The sequence below is a fragment of the Desmodus rotundus genome, chromosome 10 (assembly GCF_022682495.2).
Source record: "Desmodus rotundus isolate HL8 chromosome 10, HLdesRot8A.1, whole genome shotgun sequence".
In the NCBI taxonomy this organism is placed as follows: Eukaryota; Metazoa; Chordata; class Mammalia; order Chiroptera; family Phyllostomidae; genus Desmodus; species Desmodus rotundus.
Window position 1 is genome coordinate 102,557,265 of NC_071396.1, and position 16,708 is coordinate 102,573,972.

A 16,708-nucleotide genomic window follows, 5' to 3' on the forward strand; every position below is an offset into this window, starting at 1 on the left:
TCATGGATTTGAATGTGGTCTCTGCTTTTGGAGGAGAAAAAAAGAATCTAATACAGTCCTGCTCACTTTTCAATTTCTTTCCACACTGTACATTTTCCTCCAAAACTACTGCATTACTCCTAAAAAGTTGTGCTGTGGAATAAAATTTTAGAGGAGATACCAACATGAAAGGGCATATAGTGTATCATTTGCTACAATAAAGCATTTCATCAAACTATTTTTCCACTCTGTCATTCACCTTTTTTAGTCCAATGACTAGTACTGATTGAGAGAAAAACCAGTCTACTCTAAAGGTGGACATCAGATCCTCTTATTTATTCACAGACGCTGTCAAGGCCGTATCCTTTGTCATTTCTGCCAGACAAAAAGAACAGGAGGGAAATGGGCTTTTTGTTTCTAGTCTGTCTGACATTCTTCCCTCCACACCTTAATAAACAAACCATCTCTAAAAATGGTAATGATTAGTTCAGTTATTTATATATTTCTTGAATATTTCTGTGTATATAATGAAATTCAACATGTTTATAAATGGAATCTTACTCAACAAATTTTTTTTTAAGATTTTATTTATTTGTTTTTAGAGAGAGGGGAAGAGAAGAAGAAAAAGGGAGAGAAACATCAATGTGTGATTGCCTCTCCTGTGCCCCATAGTGGGGACCTGGCCCGAAACCCAGGCATGTGCCCTGACTGGGAATCAAACCTGTGACCCTTTGGTTCGCAGGCCAACGCTCAATTCACTGAGCTAGTCCAGCCAAGATTCAACAAATATTATTGATCACCTGCAATTTGTGAGACACTGAGTCTCATGTGGGAGATCTGCTAATGCATAACATTCCTCTGTCCTCAAGGAACTTGAGTAACACTGAGTGTTCAGTAAATAATGCTTTCTGGTACCTGCCTTGGAAAGAAATGCTGGTGATAACCCATCCATATTTATTCACTGCTAATAACAAAACTCCTTATTTTAATAAGTCAAGTTAAATCAAAGTAGAATGTAGAGCTTTCTGTGTTGAACGGGAGTATCAAGATGTTTGCCCCACCAGAAAGATTCTGCAGCCAAACACTTTTGGAAACCACTTGAACTGTTTTCCCCTTTACATGCACAGTGCGTACTAACACTTTGAAAGTGCTGAGAAGTCCTGCAGTAAAAGATCTGTTTAACTTTGTTTAACCCAGACTTGTCTAAACTTATTAGTCCACAGCATTCTTTTATCCACAGAACATTTCTTAATATTTCTAGAAATGCCATAGTTTTATGAAACATAGTTTGGGAGATACTATTAGAGATTGTAAAAAATAGCCTGGCTGGAGTGCCTCCATGGATTGAGTGCCAGCCTGTGAACCAAAGGGTCACGGGTTCCATTCCCAGTCAGGGCACATGCCTGGGTTGCAGGCCAGGTCCCCACTAGGGGGCACGGGAGAGGCAACCACACATTGGTGTTTCTCTTTCTCCCTTCCTTCCCCCTCTCTAAAAATAAGTAAATAAAATCTTTTTTTAAAAAGATTGTAAAAAATGGGGGGAACATGAAAACAAATTTATTTTTTTAATTACAGGGGGAAAATTTATTTTTAACTTAGAGATTTTATTTATGTTTAATAATATTTTTCTTTTAATTTAAGGAAGTTTGGATGTCATCTCTGAATCCAAGTTACAAATATGTGTTGAACCAAGGTCCCAAAAGCTGATGCCAGGCAGCACGCTGGTCCTACAGTGCGTTGCTGTTGGAAGCCCTATTCCTCACTACCAGTGGTTCAGAAACGAATCTCTGTTAGCACACGAGACGAAAAAGATATACATGGTAGGAAGTTGGTTTCCAGGGTATTTTTCGTGCTAATATGTAAAATAAATAGTGTAATTAAAAATTAATGTTGACATTAATAATCCCATTTGTTGGGGGTGTTTTCATGTTTTCAGTAATTTTGTTTTAGGTCCTTGCTTTTTAACATTAATTGATTTGTGTATTTGCAAAAGTGCTAGAAAACACCACCAGCCCACATCTAAGGGTTTATACTGAAATGCCAAATTACAGTATTGCACCAAACTCACCATTATTGGATACATTGTATCATTTGCTTGAACTAATACTTAACCTAGTGAATGAAAATAATAAGACTGTCTCTAAAGCCTTCTGAAATCTTGTTTTGTAGGGTTTTTTTTTAATACAAAATAACTTTTTATCCAAGCCAATTTAAACTGAAATCGAAGAGGAAATACATGTGTGTTTTAATATTGATACAGGTACCTTATGTGGATTTGGAACACCAAGGAACCTACTGGTGTCGTGTGTATAATGATCGAGACAGTCAAGACAGCAAGAAGGTAGAAATCATCGTAGGTAAGCAGTGTTACTCAGTGCTCTGACAAATGGAGTATAACAGCAGCTGTATAAAAGTAACCATTTAAGCAACAGAAATGCTACTACTTACTACCCCATTCTATTTAGTAGTGTGTTAAGTATCAGGAGTTACATTGTCTGTATAGAAATTGGAGGGCACACATACTAAAGTTCATAATCTAGGTTTATATACCATAACAAAAAATAGTTTGTTTATATTTTTTGATTATGTTTGAACTTTATAGTGTATTTTTTTCCAGATTTTTTAATTTATTTTTTAAAGAGAAGGGAACAGAGGAAGAAGAGAGAAATATTAATCTCCCCTCTTACCTCTTGCCTCACCTCTTGCACATGCCCCCACCAGGGACCTGCCTGAAACGCAGGCAGGTGCCCTGATCAGGAATGGAACCGGCAACCTGTCACTTTGCAGGACGATACTCAGCCAGCAGTCATGCCGGTCAGGGCTTAGAGCTTATTTTAAACACTTCAGGCAAAAATGTATTAAAACTTTAATTATAAAGAACTTGATTTTGTGGAAAAGATTTTTAATAAAACATTTTTTAAAAAACAGACATGAAGGAAAAAATGGTGATTAATCAACAATCCCCCTTATGAAGTGCATAATTTGGGAATTTATTCTATTTAAGCTAAATACATTTATAGTTATATTTTTAATAGTAGGAGATGTTGATGCCAGTGTTGGTTTGCCAACATATTTCTGTGATATTTATCTCTGTTTGCTTGGTGGCTGCCCGCCTTAAGATCATGAATTACAGTGTATTCACGTTTGTTTTCTCGGGAACAAGGACGAACAGATGAGGCAGTGGAGTGCACTGAAGGTAGTGTAATCCCTTGGTTTGAAACCGGACACCCTGCATGCTGGTCCCTCCTGGGAGTGCTGGAGCTCTCTAGCCTGCTGAGTGCAGTGATGGAAAAAATACTGGCTATAGGGAAGCATTCCAGTCAAGGATATTGTATCCTAGTGTTTGAGGCTTTATGAATTGCCACAGACATTGTTAAACTACTATTAAAATAACTAGTTTTCAGTGGATTTTCTACTGCGTATAAGAACAAAGTTCCTGCATAACAGCTCATGAATAGTGAACATTTACAATTAATTCTTAATGCTAACTTTTATCATTACAAAATTTGTAAAAAAAAGATAGATGGCTATACTGTCATGGAAACTTGTTCAGATTATTTTATCCTTTAGCCCTAATAATATGCCCCTCAATGCAAACATAGTTTCTATCAAGGTTTCATGACAGATTTTTTTAACAGATGTTTTATCAAACATTAAATATTATGCTTTAATATAAAATTGGTAAGATCCATTTTTAAACTATAAGGCTGTAGATTAATCTACCATGTCACCTTTACCATAATATATAAAGAGAACTGAAAATCTATTTCAACATGAGTTTCTAATTTGTTTTAATTAACCAAAGCATTGTACATAAGTTATAATGAGTAAATTTTAAAACTTCAATTCCCTTAGTATGATATCCCATTGTTATAAAATTAGGTTTGTGGATAGCAAAGTATTTTTTCAATTTCTGCCTCTTTAAACTATGTTATAACCTTAGGCTCTACTTGGGTAAAGTAAGAAAATACTGTTAAATCTTCTGTTTCCTGGTTTTCTAGTCCTTTATAGAACTGTGGTGTCAGTTGGAAATCCTCCAACAGCCGTTTTCATCACAACGTGAAATTGCGAACGGGAGTTCTCTAGCATAAGGGGGTCTCGGCCCCGTGGTCTTGGGCCCTGCATGAGGGAGGCTGTGTGAAAAATCCTAACTAACTCCTCCTGTCTTACTCCTTTTTTGCCTAATTGCATGACTTTTAAAACTTCCTAACATTGGAGACCACTAAGAATAAAAAAGGAAAACGAGAAATAAAATGAGCATTGTTATGCTGTCTGGCTTCAGAGTGATGCCTGTAAATTATCACCTTACTGTGATGCTTCCTTGTCTGCAAGGTTTTCCCTATAATTTTTGCAATAATAAACACACAATCAAATCATGATTTTCAAATAAATCTGTTCAGAACACTTAGAGATGAAAGTCCAACAACAAAACAACTCCGGAAATTTCAGGTGGAAGAATTAGGTCCAGCTTTTCTTTCTAAAAAACCTGCGAAGTTGAGACTTCCATCCCCGGTGGGCTGGCCCCGGTTAATTTTCGGTATTGTGTTAAAAGTGATCAGGACAGGGGCGGGGATGGCACAGGTGCAGTTCAGGGGATTTGGTAGAGTGCTGAAACTATTCTACGTGACCACTGTAATGGGGAGTCATGTACCCAAGTTTTTTCAAAAATCGTTTAGTAGAAGGTCAGAGGAGAGTAGCTCCCAGGATGGAATGCAGAACATGACAAGAGAATCCAAACTTACTGCAAATGTATAAAGCAACCCCACTGAAGAGAGGAAGGAAGAACAAGGCACTTGGCTGAGTAACGGGAAATGAGAGAGGTCTGTAAGATAAAAGGCAAAGGAAAATTGTGCATAGCCCTATACTCTAGCCGATGCTACTCCTGAGTTGATCTTATAACACATGTAAGAATAAGTTCTACCTACGATCTGATGAATAGGGTAACATTTGTAACTTACTAACATTGTTTTTTATCTCCATACAATTTGTACAGAAAAACAGACGGCTATAATGTCATATGTGCTTAGATGATGCGCTTTAGCCAGGAGGTGCGGGGTAACCACTCTGAGACCACCGTGCCTCCAAAACCACGTTGCCCCAGTCCAGCCCCAAGCAGGCCGTCACGGGTCCCACCTGAGAGACATCCCGCACAGTCCCTCACCAGTAATTCCCAAAACTGTCAAGGTCACAAAGCAAGGGACGTCTGAGGAACTGTCACGACAAAGAGGCGTCTGAGGTGCCATAAGCAAATGTAATGTGTCCTGAGTGGGACCCTGAGACAAAAAGAGCCTTAGTGGCTGTGACAGACAAACCTCCCCGACGTCAGAGGTTGAGCATAATAGGGAGACCGGCTGTGGGGCTTTCCACGGACTGTGCACTGTCCACACAGCAGTTCTCTACATCTTAACCCGCTCTAAAATTTAAAAGTTGGTTAAAAAAGGAAAAGGTCATTTTCCTCTTTTAGTTTGTTAATTAGTGCCAAGAAGTTTATGACTGAGGCCACAGACAGACCTGTATCTTGACTGTTTATGTTCTGTCATCATCTAGAATACCTAAAACTTTGAACAAATTATGAATGAGTCCGATTGGCTTTTTGTCACTTAATGAAGGGAATAATAGCTTAGAAGCCCAGACTGATACCCACAGCAACGCTCTTTCCTCTTCGGTTCCGCACAGCTTCTCATGTCATGTATTTGAAGATTTTCAGCTCATTAAACATGCTAACGTGGTTAAACAGCTCCAAACCTTCTCTGGTTGGTCTCACTATTTGTGCTGAATTGGCCGTCAAATTATTCAAAGCTAATCTATTTTATTTCATTTCAGATGAACTCCATCATCTTGGGCATCCTGGTGAGTAATATAACAAAACATTAGTTTTAGATTTTTAAGTTATTGAATTCAATAATTTAAAGATACTGTAGATACTCTTTTGTTACAGTAGTACTGGTTACAGTAGTGGTAACTTTCTTCATTAAAATAATATAATTTAGGGTTGAAATGAACATTTGCATGAAGTACAACTCCATGCAAGTGACAATATTAAAAAAATCTTCTAGATTGGAAGACTATCTAGGGGTAGAAAATATACGGAGGCCACACAAAACGTGAGTGTAGTTTTTATCTCTCTGTGAATGACTCTGGATCATAAAAATGCAGTTAATGGGGGGAGTGCATGATTTTTTATTTGAAAGATAAGAAGCAGTCTTCAAAGAGTAACAGGGTAACAATTCTGGCCTTGCCAGGCCCCAGGGACCTTGGTCAGAGTTGCTCATTCATAGAACATACCTGAACTAGTTGGGTGGGGTGACTTTATCTGAAGTAAAAGGTGTGTTAACGGGAATGCCTTGCATTATATAGATAAGTAGCTGGTCAGTAACCATTAAGAAACTTTCTGCTGCCAAGAGTATTCATCATTCTTTAGCCAGTTTTAATCAGAACAGATTTCTGAACAAGTTCAGCTTATGAGAAAAACTTAACTGGGATGAAAGGCAGAGTAACAGTGAGGACTCCATAAAGACGGAGGACTTCTCCCGGTTGTGGGCGTTCCGAAAGGCGGTGATGGAATAGGACCGGATGAAGAAGGCAGCTCTGTCATTTAATATTTATAGAGATTTCTTTTATTTCCTGACATGTTGTATCTCAACATTTTAGCACCATAACTAGTTTGCTCAGTTTCATGTCCATGTATTTTATTTTTTAAATCATTTTTTATTTTCCAGTTACAGGTGACATCCAGTGTTATGTTAGTTTCTGGTGTACACCCCAGTGACTAGACACTGTGTAATGTACAGTCATCCGATAATCTCATACTCACCTGACAGGATACATAGTTATTAGGGTATTACTGACTTCATTCCCCATGTTGTATTGTACATCCCTGTGATTATTCTGTAACAACGAATTTGTTTAGTCCCTTCACCAGTTTCGCCCAACCCACCAAAACCCCCCGCCACTCTGCAACCGTCAAAATGTTTTCTCTGTGTCTGAGTCTGTTTCTGTTCTGCGTATTTATCAATTTTTCAGTTGTTGATAGATATGTATTTATTGCCATTTTATTCTTCATATTTTTTATCTTTTTATTTTTATCAAAGGGTAGAAATGCCTACCCTTTGACATTTCATGTACTACTACTTTGATGGTGATGAACTCCTTTAGCTTTTTCTTGTCTGGAGAGCTCTTTATCTGTCCTTTGATTCTAAATGACAGCCCTGCTGGGTAGAGTAATCTTGGTTGTTGGTCTTTGCTTTTTATCAGTAGTTCTTGCCAGTCCCTTCTGGCCTGAAAAGTTCCTGTTCAGAAGTCAACTGACAGTCTTACGGGAGCTCCCATGTAGGTAACTAAATGCTATTCTTGTGCTGCTTTTAAGATTCTCTCTTTGTCTTTAACCTCTGGCATTTTAATTACGATGTGTCTCAGTATGGGCCTCTTTGGGTTCATCTTGTTTGGGACTCTCTGTGCTTCCTGGACTTGCATGTCTATTTTCTTTACCAGGTTAAGGACATTGTCTGTCATTATTTTTTCAAGTAGGTTTTCAATTTCTTGCGCACTCTCTTCCCTCTCTGGCACCCCCATGATGCAGATGTTGGAATGCTTGAAGTTGTCTCAGAGGCTCCTTACACCATCCTCATAGTTTTAGATTCTTTTTTCTTTTTGCTGTTTTCATTGGTTGTTTTTTGCTTCCTTGTGTTCCAAATCACTGATTTGATTCTCGGCTTCATCTGCTGTACTGATCCCCTGCAAGTTAATCTTCATTTCTGTTAGCATATCCTTCGTTTCTGACTGGTCTTTTTTTTACGGTTTCTTTGTACCTTTGCATGCTGTTCCTTGAGCATCCTTTTAACCATTATTTTGGACTCTGTGTCTGGTAGTTTGCTTGCCTCTATTTTATTTAGTTCTTTCTATGGAGATTTTCCCTGCTCTTTCATCTCGGACCTGTTTCTTTATTTCATGCTCAGATTTTTTAAATAAACACCCGTTGTGAGTGATGACTGGGCTGTGCTGATTACATGTAAGCAAATTCTACAACCCAGAAGGCCACTGATCCGGGGTAAACTGAATTTATGGTCTTTATAAGCCCCTTTTCTATAATTTCTTTTACAGATATCTAAATTAACCATTTGTTTTCCCTATTACTCACATATTTATAAAAGCTGTGTGTCATTTTTGCCATACCAGCCTGGAGCTCAAGGGACACCTCAGGGAGACATCTAGACATCTAAACCCACTGGGTGTTGGAGAACCATCCTCTCCTGGTCTGCTTAGAATCCTTTTTCCCTAAATGGGTCTGTTATTTCTTGCCCTTCAGTGAACACTGTAAAAAGTTACTTCAGGAAAACATTTGCAAACAACCACCACTGAACTTGTAAAATGTTCGTGGCCTCCTCTTTCATTATAGCCTTACTCTTCAATATTCAGAAACACCAAAAAATTTGAGTTTTTAAAAAAGAAAATTTAATATACTTTTAATAGACTCCAGTAGCAAATGAATGGTTACAAATACCAAAGAAAAGTTACCCTGTCTATAGTAGTAGACAGATTACTGATTGAACTCCAGCTTTCCCTGTATCTCTTTCCACGTGGTCCTTGGGGTGAGAGATACTTCATTTTACGTAGAGTCGATGGCAGAGAGTGTGGACCATGGAATGCGGTTTACTGGCTTGATAACTCTGGACAAGTGACTTAATCTCTGCCCACCTCTGACCCCTTACCTGTATAATGGAGGCAGTAACTGTATATATGTCGTGAAGTGATGTTTCTTTTAGTCGGTTATACTGAAAGCCTCCATAACTGCGCCGGGCAAGCATTCAGAAAGTGGTAAGCCCTCTGCTGCTGCTGCTTATTCCCAGCACCCACCGTTCTCAGACTGTGCTTCCGCCCAGCACCTTATAGATTATGACCCCCAGCTACGGCCATCTGTCAGCAAAGGCATTCCCCTGCTCCGATTCCAGGGCTCCGATTCGAGTCCACCCAAGGATGTGTTGTCATCGAGCATCTAGAAATCTTGCCCTGGCGGGTGGCTCAGTTAGTTGGATCATTGTCCCATACACCGAAAGGTTGCGGGTTCAATGCCTGGTCAGGGCACGTGTGGGAGGCAACCAGTTAGTGTTTTTTACGTCAGTGTTTCTCTCTCTTTCTTTCTCCCCCGTCCTTTCTCTCTAAAACTAATAACCATATCCTCGGGTGAGAACTAAAGGAAAAAGAATCCGGAAACCTTAAAATCATAAGTTAGCTATTAGAAATCATATTCTGTCTTTGAATGTCTCTGATGGTATTCATTGTTTTCATATATCTCTAACTTCTCCTGAAGATATTCATATCATGGATATAACACCTTCTAATTTGCATTTTTATTTTCTTATAGACAATAAAGAGCAAACAGCTGAACAACCTTTGGGTAAGTAGAGCTTTAAAATGCCTGGTCAAAATATGAATACATGTCTATTTTATGGTGAGCATAAAGGGATTGAAGACATTTTAATTTGACAACTTTTATAAGTACTTGAATGACTTCGAGACCACATGGTTAATTTTGGATATTTGTAAAGGAAATTATAGAACAGGAGGCTTACAAAGATTATGAATTCAGTTTGTGGGACTAAGCTTCTGCGGGGTGATTTCTTTCCTTTGGCAACACACGAACGAATGAACATGTATGTCCCGTGGAGCTGAGCGACACTGCCTCTGGGTGGGGCCGGACCGGAAAGGCAGCAGAGCGGCGGCAATGGCAGTTCTACGTTTTGAAGCGAGCGTAGGAGAAGGGCCTCCCAGACAGAGGCAGCCCGCGCCCCCCGAGGCAGCGTGGGACAGAGATGAGACACGGCGTTGGGTCTGGGGCACTGTGCTCTGGAGCATAAAGAGAAGTAGGGGAGAGAAGAAGGGTGGGGCCAGAGTTTCTGGAGTCCTGTCTGTCACTAAGCCGCTGGAGGAAACGTCCGGGTGTGTCTCTGAAAGGCGGGTGGTGTGCAGCCAGGTGGGGGCGTGTGGTTAGGAGGAGAATTAACAGACTGTCGCGGTAGTCTAGAGAACAAACGAGAATCTAAACCAGGGTGACCACTGAGAAGGCAGAAGACAAGAGCAAATTCAGGAGATCTCCAGACTCTTGCCTGGACCGCTAGGCGGGCAGTGATAGCACCCACTGAGTTGGAGAACACACAATAAACAGAGGACTGTCAGTTTGGAACCTAACCGGTCCGAGGTATTTGTGTCACGTGTCGGTGAAGACATGCAGCAGGCAGTTGTGTACATGGGTCCAGAAATTTCTGGAGAGGCCAGGGTTAGAGATCCATAGAGAGTGCCTGCCATTAACACAGATACGGAAGTGACAGCCAAACACGAGATTGCTGCAGGCCGTAGAGAAAGGGACACGAAGCTGGCTCACCTGTTCTGGGGGGCGGGAGAACACATGGTGTTTTTAACAATTATAATCAGCTGTCACTGATCAGATACCTTATAAAAACTTAGATTTCTGGGTGCTTATGAAAAGGGGTAACTGTCTATTGTGGCTGAATAGTGGCTGCCTCTTTAAATTGGCATGTGCTCCCCTGTTTTCCTGTTGTGAGCTTTCCGTCTACTTCACTCTCCCTCTCTCTCCCCTCCCCTCCTTCCCCGCCTGGTCTCCCCATGTAGCTAAATGTCCCAAACTGGAAGCTGTCAGACTTCTTCAGGTTCAGACTCAGAACTCGCAGGGTGTCGCGCCACATTATGGTGTTCCCAGGGCACCCCAGGGCAGCCCAGATTTGGGGCGGGGGGGCGGGTGACTGCTCTGCGTGAGAGAAGGGGACGCTGGCTCACGGCGGACCGCCTTTTACCGCAGCTGGAGAGCAGGCGCAGCCCAGAGCGTGAGTGACTTTGTTTGCCGGACTGAGGATTTTGGACTTTATTTTGTAGGGCACAAAGGTTAAAAGATTTTATGCCCTGGCCAGTGTGGCTCAGTTGACTGGAGTGTCGTTCTGTAAACCAAAAGGTCGCAGGTTGGATTTCTGGTCCGAGCACATGCCTGGGTCGCAGGTGCGGGCCTGGGCAGAGCGCATGCAAAAGGCAGCCAATCATGGTTCTCACATGAGCATTTCTCTCCCTTTCTCCCCCTGCCCTCCCCTCTCTCTGAAATCAATAAACGTGCCCTTGGGTGAGGATTAAGGAAAAGATCTCTTGGGTGAGACCAGTAAGCACTGTGTATTCAACCAGTCAGATCTGATGCTAATACTCAATTTTTGATAGTCAACTTTTTGATAGTCAAAGAATTTACTTAACAAAATGCTTACATAGCACTAAGTGTGTTCCAGACCCTTTTCCAAGCGCTTGTGAATATGAATTCATTTTAGGTAAGAGGAGTGACACACTATTAGATTGTTAACTAGATGTAGAATGAATGACATAACATGGTACCAAGTTTTAAAGAACACATTGCATTGAGCTTTGGGAAATGCCTGGGATCAGGTAGTTAAGTGTTTTTCTGAAGTGGTTTTGTTCTGTTTCTTAATCAACTCGCATCGTGTTTCCTTTTTCCAGTAGAGGGCTTGTGTTCACGAAATTGTGGGTGGCTCTTACAGTAAATGTTTTTCTGCAGAAACTTTCTTCCCTCTACATTATCACCTGAAAAGTATCACAAATGTTTACATAGTTGCTACTTTAAAGTTTTCTTTCATTCCTAACTCTTCTCAACTGCAAATTCTACTGTTTCGCCCTCTGTCATATCTCTAAACTCTGGCTTTTCCTTTCCCTGTCTGCCACTAATTTCCTGGAGTGAGTCTTGGTCATCTCTTCTGCGCCCCTGCAGCCTGCTTCTCTGTGCTAAATCTGCCCGTTCGCCTGTCATTCGGCAACAGTTTTACAAGTAGATTGAACAAGGTAAGACTTATTTACTCATCATTTTTATTACCATTTATTTCAAGAAAATGCTCTAAGACATTTTAAAAACTAGCTATTAAAACTTATCATTAGGGAAAATATTCGGAAGAGCATGGTCATTATGAATACATACGTGTTATCGCACATAGTTCCCAGAGTGTTGGACTCATGCGTTCTGTAAACTGTCCTAAGTGTTCTTTCCAATCAGAGAACAAAACCAACGAGTAAAGAATCGGCAGCGGCAGGAGCAACCTAGCACACATAGTTCGACCACTGATCTTTTCCCCCAAAGACCCCAGTATTGGATTGTTTTTTTTCTATTACATACCTTCTCATTGTTTTCTGCCAATAAAACTCAGTTTAGTATACATTTTAGAGTTAAATTATCTTAATACTCCACCCAAACACCCCTGTGACTTATGAACACTTTATTACCTGAGTAACTTTGGGGTCCCCGTGATTTGGGCCGTGCTGGCGTCGGCCGGAGACAACGCGCTCTGTCCTCACGTGCAGGCAGGTTGGACGGAGCGCTTCTCTGTGGAGGCCGGTCTGGGTTCTCACGGGGTGGGGCTCACAAAGGAATGCACTGAAAGTCCCCTTTCGGGGGACTAGCCAGCTAGCAGTCCTGCGCAGTGCGTGCTGTGGTCTAGGTTATTTAAGAATAAACTTTTTTAAAAAGGAAATACAGTGATGTTAAGTTGTACACTGCCTCCCGTTGAAATCCATCCTGCGTGGTTTCAACTTTTCAACTGAGTTTTAGAACTGAAGGTAGTTTAGTAGAAGCTTTATGTCTGAATCCTTATATGTTACCTGAACAGTCTTGAAAATTGGCCCTTTCTTTTGGATAAAAGAAGAGATCGTTATTTGCATAAGACTTGAAGTGACTTATTAGAAATGTGGCTTAAGTGTCACTTTTTTTTTCCTACAATGTGCATGCTCATAAGAATGGGCAATTTGCAAGAAATCTCTGAGAACTGTAAATGGAGAATACAGACACCGCAACGTGAAAGTGGTAAGGCTTTTCACAAAGCGGAGTTTTCTGCCCCTTGAGAGAGGCACATTCTTTGGTACTAGTTTCTCTCCAGACCTCGTTTAGCCCTAGACCTGGGTGTTCTGTGGAAGGAGAAGAAATTTCCCCAGATTTGTTGATGAAATCTAATCAACTTAATGATCTGAAACATCCAACATTCTATTAAATATTGCAGACATCAAGTCGGCTGTGTGAGTATTTGTGTGTATTACAGTTTCTTAAGAGTGGTATTCATAGTAATTTCTACACACGCTACTTAGCACCGCGTGACAGAGGTTGGTGGCCTAGTCTGGCCTGTGTCTGAAGGAGGTGGCCTGCAGTCCTGCCCAGTGTGGCTCTTCGCCCCATGCTCTTGTCACGCCACCTCCTCTGCTCCCTGGTGTCTCCTTTGATTCATACCGTAGTGTCCTCAAGAAAAACATCCTAACAGGCTCCGGTAGTCACAGCGCGGTCTCAAGTCTGGAACTTTTAACCCCACCCAGACTAGCGAAGGTACGATTTGAAGACCTCTTAAGCACTAAGCTATGCCCAGCCTCCCACAGCTGTTCTTGGGCAAGCTATATCCCAGATCAAGCTAGCTGGTACTTTTTAAGGCATTGGTGGGAGTGTTTTTGTCTGTTAAAAACAAAAATTCTTTGTATGAGAATACAACTTTGAACAAAGTCTCAGGGCAGCACTAAAGTCAGAAAATAAACCGTTAAGATATTCATACAGAAGTCTTCACACATCCCTAAAGTAGCTGCTTCTCACCCAAATGGGAAAATTTTTTTAAGCCAAGAGAAGACAGTGTATCCACTGGAAAAGCACGGACACGGTACTTGTTGAGTGGCTGCCTTGCTGTCCTCTTTGGTGTTTCCCCTTCCTTGCTCGGGTGTGAGTTCTTCCTGTTCCTCTTTTGGGCATTTCTTCTGTTTCTATCTTCTTCCATTGTCAGCAAAACAGAACCTAATTCTACGGGAACCCAACTTCAAACATTTCTTATTTAAATTTTCTCTAAAAGTCTGGTTGAATATAATGTTCTTTACTTTTATAATTCAGTAAAAGTGCACTAGCACATTAATAAACATTGTTTCATATACATACAGCTAATAAGCGCCCTTTGCCTGGTTCTCGAAAGTGTCAATAAGTTCCATTTCAGTTGTTGGATTTATTGGGCTCTGTGGTCCTCAGTACACTGGTTGACTGCACAAAGCGATCGTTCTAAGGTGAAATTAAATAATAATGACGTCTTGTTTATAGAGCGTACTATTATAATGATTCCATTTCCATAGGTCTTCTTTTAATCTTTGTATCCTTTCAATCCCTCCCCTTTTCTCACAGCAAAGGACAAGGTTGCTCTTTTGATAGGAAATATGAACTACTGGGAGCACCCCAAGCTTAAAGCCCCTTTGGTGGACGTGTATGAACTGACCAACTTGCTAAGACAGCTGGATTTCAAAGTCGTCTCCCTGTTGGATCTGACTGAATATGAGATGCGTAATGCTGTGGATGAATTTTTACTACTTTTAGACAAAGGAGTATATGGTAAGATATTTATAATCTTCATTTTAATAATTATCACTGCTCGTCATGGAAAAAGTTAGGGTTAAGAGTTAAAAATCCGAGAAAGGTTCAGGAAACACATTGTTGAATTGATGAGTTTTACTGTTAAAAAAAAAAAAGCAATAGATTGGCCTTCATGCTGTAGTTCCTTATGAATAACTAAAAAGCTTACTGTAGTTATTTCCATGTTTCTTGTTTTAAAAACAACATCATTCTTAGAATTCTTACCAATCTTAGGTGATTCTGCTTTTTATCGACAACGGGAACCAAAGTACCTGGTGACAACATGGAAAATCGCACACTCGTCTATGTAAAATACTCCTGTCGTGTGTGTGTGTGTGTGTGTGTGTGTGTGTTTTTGTTGTTGTTCCCTATCTAAAAGCCTTTTTAGTATTTACTTCAGAATATCACACGAGGGAGTTTCCTTCCAGAATTCTAAGACGACGAAACCAGCGGGCTCTAGAGACCCAAGCTCAGGAGACAGGTCTTCACGAATATTTCTCCCAAGTGGTTTTATACGGAAGCCCATTCGGGTATTTTTGGTGTTGTTTTGTTTTTGTTATTTTTTTTACAGCTAAAGCAGAATTTCAAGAAAATCTTTAGAGTTGTTTGGTACAATTTTCATAGCATCATTTCTCAGTAAAGAAAAAAATGGCTCATCTGTTGATTACTGAAACTAACTCAAATTTTAGATTACTAATTCAAAAGACTCTAGATGAAGAATTAATGGTATTTATATCTCATAACAACAACAAAAAAGAAATAATCCATTAAATCAGATTTCCCTTCTCTGCTTCGAAAAAGCTACCTTTCTATTGTAACCCTTGCTAATTATATTGAAATGCCTATGGAATTTCTCTTTTTTTTTAAGATTTTATTTATCTATTTTTAGAGAGAGAGGAAGGGAGGGAGGAAGAAAGGGAGAGAAACATCAATGTGCGGTTGCCTCTCGCACGCCGCCCACTGGGACCTGGCCTGCAGCCCAGGCGTGTGCCCTGGCTGGGAGTCTAACCAGCGACCCACCCCTTGGTTCGCAGGCCGGCTCTCAAGCCCCTGAGCCACACCAGTCAAGGCCAAACACCTATGGAATTTCTTACGCTTGATATTGCAGTTGCTTTTCATCTAAATTGTGCTTATTCGTTCGTCTATGAAACACTTCCTGAGCTCCCGCTCTGTGCCAGCAGCGCACAGGTAAATGTAGGCTGCCCCCGCCCAGCAGGTTCATGGAGGAGACAAACGAGTCAGCAGAGAGGTCCCCAGCCGCCGCCTTTTTATGCACATCATGAGATAAATTGCATTCCACGTTACACCACTGGTTACAAATGTATGACGTTATGAATTAAAATACTCTTCAGGACAACATCTTGATGTTGGTTGAAAATCCAGTACGAGAATGAACACTGTTGCCAGAACAATTTTCAGCACACATTTTAGTCAACGTTGACTGTATTTATACCTGGGAATCGCTTAAATAAGTTTGCATTAGTTTGAAGAAAATAAAAGTCATTTTTTTAAAGAGTGCTACATGCATGTTCAGAGTCTAATTTAGAATTAACTTTCTCTCTGGCCGGGTAGCTCAGTTGGTTAGAACACCGCCCAGATGCACCAAGGTTGTGGGTTTTGATCCCCAGTCAGGGAACATACAGGAATCAACCAATAAATGCAGAAATATGTGGAACAACAAGTTGATGTTTTTCTCTCTCTCTCTCTCAAAAAAATCAATGTAAAAAAATTAACTTTTGCCCCTTTTTGTCCCCTTCAGGATTATTATATTATGCGGGACATGGTTATGAAAACTTTGGGAACAGCTTCATGGTCCCTGTTGATGCTCCAAATCCATATAGGTCTGAAAATTGTCTGTGTGTGCAAAATATACTGAAATTGATGCAAGAAAAAGAAACCGGACTCAATGTGTTCTTGTTGGATATGTGTAGGAAAAGGTAAACCGTCTCATATTTAGTCAGTGAAGCTGGTTGGAGTTAAATGTCAGCCTTGGCAAATTACACGTAGGGCAAACCTGCAAATGCCAACATTAAGTCTGTGAATTGTGTAGATTGAAGCTGATTAAGAAAAAAAAAACAGAGGAAAATAGATTTTCTGTATGTGTAATGAATTGTTTTAGCTATTTCCTGTTTGCTGTGGAACAAAAGCAAGGAACTGAACTCATGCTACAAAACATACAACTCCCCAGGTGCCTCCATCCACCACTTTACTGATTTCTCCACAAGGTCACGGCAACAGCCCCTTCGCTTTGGGGCCTCCGGTCACTCTGGCCAGTCTTGCGTGCGCAGATACAGAAAGCAACACTGG

General features: G+C 40.6%; 1 protein-coding gene across 2 annotated transcripts in view; it reads left to right on the top strand.

The window, feature by feature from the left end:
• MALT1 (MALT1 paracaspase) overlaps window positions 1–16,708 on the top strand; it is a 45,487-nt gene that overhangs the window by 20,184 nt on the left and 8,595 nt on the right. Inside the window, exons 5-11 of one of the 2 annotated variants that reach the window (XM_045187909.2) lie at window positions 1,621–1,799; window positions 2,240–2,336; window positions 3,143–3,175; window positions 5,803–5,829; window positions 9,341–9,373; window positions 14,177–14,380; window positions 16,161–16,338. In XM_045187909.2, the coding sequence (XP_045043844.2) occupies window positions 1,621–1,799; window positions 2,240–2,336; window positions 3,143–3,175; window positions 5,803–5,829; window positions 9,341–9,373; window positions 14,177–14,380; window positions 16,161–16,338 (751 nt within the window). The remainder of the gene's footprint in view (window positions 1–1,620; window positions 1,800–2,239; window positions 2,337–3,142; window positions 3,176–5,802; window positions 5,830–9,340; window positions 9,374–14,176; window positions 14,381–16,160; window positions 16,339–16,708) is intronic. The other variant, XM_053912918.1, reaches the window with a different exon arrangement.